Genomic DNA, 4,623 nt, shown 5'->3' with positions numbered 1-4,623 from the left:
ACAAGCATGAAAAATAAAATGATGACAAAAAAAATGAAAAACCATGAAAAACAAATGGACAAAAAGATGTTCGTATGTTTAAAACTTTCTACGTCAGGTTTCAAAATATTGAACGGATGATAATAATAATACAAATATATATAAAAAATACAAATATATATTAAGCAGTTATTCTAACAGTTGTATGTTATGTACATAAATGTTGTTGCGGGTTTATTTACCCATAAATGTCTCCAGCATGTCATTTGATTTTTCCCAGAAGACACTAAACATGTTTTTTTGTGGAGAAACAGAAAATAATCAAGAGCAAAACATAACGTTAATCTTATTTCAATGCAACATCACAGAGAGTGTGAAGAAACGTCTGTTTTCCATATAGGCTTTATTTGTAGTTTTTGTCTTTACATCATTACCAGCTAATGATCTGTACAAACACACAGGACGGTTACACACACTATTGTACACATGCACTGAGTCTCATGACAGAAGAGCTAAAGTACAGCAAGACCTTCCAAAAATATATACAGTCATACACACTCTCTCACACACACACAGGTTATTGAGGGTAGATCATAGACTCAAACACTAGAGCTTTACAGTATCTGACAAACTCTCACAGACAAAACACACACACACATGCAGTCCCAAAAATAAAACTCTTATTACAGCAGAGACATATAATACATGATTATGCTTTAAAACATATTGTACATTATACTTACAAAGACTCGCCCCATGACAAATGAGACACAATGACCGAATTTGATGACGGATTTGATAGAATTGATGTTTCACTTTTCAAATAAGGCCATTTTATTCTGTAAAATCCAAATTGAATGTTAAAGAAATGTTTTAGGTTCAATAAAAATGTACTGAAACAAAAACACACATTTACATGAATGCACTTATAAAGGAGGTTTGCACAAACATCAACATTAAAATACAGATTTGAAAGTATTGCCACAAGACTTGAAAACATTAAAAGTGCTGATGTGTGTTAAAATAAATTCACTTAACCTTGCCTGTAAAGTTCCAGTACATTTTCTATTTCATTTTAAGTTATTGCAAAGGTGGTTTTTTGTTTTTGTTTTTTTGTTTTTACGAACTGAAGAATGGCTCTATTTGTCTTTTCATATCAGAAATGCTGTAGATTTTCACCTCTACTGAACCGGAACATTCCCTCAAGAGATTGATTATATATATTTGTATATATAAATGTCTGTTCTGAGCCAGATAATCATGATTATGAGATTCAGCAAATCCAAAATTAGCCTTAAAAACAACAAAAAGACGTTAAAAAAATATAAAAAAGTTTTCATAGACATCCATAAAATGACATAGATAAAAGATGACAATAACTTTTCCTTGAAATGGAATTTCCTTGAAAAACAACAACAGAATTATCTAAAAGCATTAATATTACCTAAGCATCCTTAAAATAAGATGCATTTATGTTCTCAAATCTTGAATCAAGTATTTTCATACTTAGCTGGCAATAATAATAATAATAATAATAATAGCTTAAAATAAGAAAAAATCTATTTGCAAAAAAAAAAAAAATACGAAAGATGAAATATATAAAGTCGTAATAGACATCCATAAAATTATGAGCATAAAAGATGTTCCTATTCCTTGAACAGAATATGGATTTTTTTGTTAATAATGTTTTTAATAAACTTATTTTTATGAATAATAATAATAGCTTAAAATAAGAAAAGAAAAACTATTTGCAAAAAATCTATACTAAATTATAAATATATTAAATCGAAATTATGAGGATGTTCCTATTCCTTGAACAGAATATGGATTTTTCTTAATGTTTTTAATAAACCTATTTTTATTATTAACAACAACAATAATAATAATAGCTTAAAATAAGAAATAAAGAATTTGCCAGTAGAGTAAGTAAAAAAAAAAAAACATATTCTCAAAAAAGTCTTAATATAAACCCAATTTTAATTCTCAAGCAAACGTCTTGATTTAAGGATGTTTAGGCATTTTACTTAAAAACGGACAGAAATGCTGATTAAATTTATGATTTTGATAGAGGTGATAGAATGAATTCACCATATTTTAAAGATGACGATCTAAAACAGTATAACAGACCAAAATATGATCTATAGTAAAATTCATCTGTCTTATGAATAAATACAGAGAAAGAAATATAGAAAAGGACTGATAAACCATGACTCATGACGTAGATCTGGTGTGGCTGATGATGATGTTCGATGTGTTGAGGGTCCAGTGGCTTCAGTTCACAGCTGGATCGAGTCTCAAACATCTGCATTCATGCTTTTTTCACTATATTCCGTTCTGAAAATCTCTGACGTCCACAAAATAAAGATATATCATGTAATTACATGCGATCACAGGGAAAAGTTCATATTGCATAATGACGAAAGCTCCATGCCGGATGCACGGATTCGGGGATTGCCGACACGTCGTTCGGATGAGGAACGGACACATTGTGTTCATGGAATGACTGAAGAACAAGTGCATTATGGGTCGTCCACAACTTGGAATGCAAAATGACGAGATGTTTCCAGGGAGTCGAAGAACGTCCTGACGGTGAGATGGTCGGGTTCACAAACACACACACACTGGGTTTTCCGAGAGATGGCGCTGCTCTTCAGGGGAACCGGCTGGGACGTGGAGCCCGAGCAGAAAAGGAACGCGGTTTTCTTTTTCCTGGATCTTCCTCAGAAGAGCAGACTCATCCTGAAGAGCGGTTCACCAGCCGGCCAGTCCAGATCAGATCACGTCACAGCAAGAGCTCTCATCAGTTACTGCACACACACACACACACACACACACACACAGACTGAGGTTAGGTCAATCTACTATGTACATACAAGTACAGACTTTTAAACAGTGAGTATGAACAGTATTTGGGACGTGATCATATAAAAAAATGCATCTTCATTCCTCAGACCCTTTTCTTGCAAACTATTCCTGATTGGATGTAAACGTTAGCATCATCTCGAATTATTTAATGATTGGTTAAAATGTTATTGGCATTAACATTTCTTAAATTCCTTACATTTTGTAACTACTTAGCGACTTTCATATTGTATTTTTTAAATTATACATATATATTATATTTATATATACATGTATTACAGTGTAGCACAAGAGTGCATATTATAGGCCAAAAATAACAGAATGAACAGATGCATATTTCAGAAACAGCACTTTCACATGATTTGGCAAACTGTACCCAGCATGCTTCACTTCGAGATGCAATAGCCCTAATCTTGCATTCTATAAAGCACAGATTGTATGCAAAATGAGATGCAGCTTTTGAGATTTCTCTACACACATATATATGCATGCCCTTGGACTGTTAGCACACACACACACACACACACACACAGATAGACAGACAGACAGACAGACACACAGACAGACACACACTCACACAGACACACACACAGACACACACACACACACACTCTCTCTCTCTCACACACACTCTCTCTCACACACACACACACACACACACACACACACACACACACACACACACACACACACACACACAGACACACTCACACACGCACGCGCACACACACACACTCACTCACTCACACACACACACACTCACTCACACACACACACAGAACAGCCTCTGGTGTGAGTGTGTTCATGTGAGATGAGATGTGAAAATAGCTGAAGCTGCAGGCGTCATGAAATGAGCAATGTTGTTTATGTGTCTATGTGGTGTTTTTAATATGCTTTAAGACAAACCATGTGTAAATTCATAAGTCAACTCCATTGCTGAATATTTTCTCCTTAAAACTGCAGTGAACCAAAGACAGTCTCAAAAACACGCTTTGAAATCGCTGGTGTTTCTGACGTCACAAACTACCTTGTAACCAATCAGATCAACGTGTGATCGTCAACCAGTGGATCTCTGAGTGAGTGAGTGAGTGGAGGCGGGGCTCATTTGCATATTCATAGAACCGTGCATACTAAATGAGGCAAGGGTGTCGAGTTACATTCAAGATATTTTAAGGCATGAAGAAATTTTTTTCGAGGAAAAGAATGTTTAAATGTCATTAAAGATGAGTTTTAAGGGATACAATTATTGACTACAGGGGGACTTTAATGTATTAATTAATGTTAATAAAGCTAACAATATTAAAACAGAGCACTGTCCAAAATCCTCTGCCATCAGTAAATCATCAGTGAAAAGGCAGTTTTCTGTGTGTAAAGCAAAACTCACAGTCTTTAAAGAGAAATCTACAGATGCTATACAGACGTGAATTCACATATAAAGTGTAATGAAATATAACACTCAGACTGTATTTCTGATGGTTTCTTTCCACGAAAACACAAACAATCCAAAGTCTCATTTAACCATGCATAAAAAAATATAACCAATAGACGAATCAGTAAATAATGAGAGTTTAGTTTTTGTGGTAAGATTTTCTGGTAACACTTTACAATAAGGTTCATTAGTTAACATTAGTTATCTACCCATGAACTAAGAATGAACAATACTTCTACAGCATTTAATTAATCTTAGTTAATGTTAATTTCAACATTTACTAATATATTAATAAAAAACTTAATGCACTGTGAACTAACAGCTGTATTTCTATTAACTAACATTAACAAAGA

The 4,623-nt window shown here is 33.7% G+C and overlaps 1 protein-coding gene across 6 annotated transcripts in view; it reads right to left on the bottom strand.

Annotated features, from left to right (window-relative positions):
• Positions 1 to 365: 365 nt before the first annotated feature.
• The window catches only part of pip5k1cb (phosphatidylinositol-4-phosphate 5-kinase, type I, gamma b), a 63,335-nt gene continuing 59,077 nt past the window's right edge, over positions 366 to 4,623 (bottom strand). For all 6 annotated transcript variants that reach the window (XM_084119328.1, XM_084119330.1, XM_084119333.1 and 3 more), the window contains one exon: positions 366 to 2,786. In XM_084119328.1, the coding sequence (XP_083975454.1) occupies positions 2,784 to 2,786 (3 nt within the window). In that variant the 3' untranslated portion in view covers positions 366 to 2,783. The remainder of the gene's footprint in view (positions 2,787 to 4,623) is intronic.

The sequence above is a fragment of the Abramis brama genome (assembly GCF_963993115.1).
Source record: "Abramis brama genome assembly, chromosome: 7".
Lineage (NCBI taxonomy): Eukaryota > Metazoa > Chordata > Actinopteri > Cypriniformes > Leuciscidae > Abramis > Abramis brama.
Note: the sequence above shows the minus strand (reverse complement) of the source record. Positions and strands in the feature narration are given on the sequence as shown.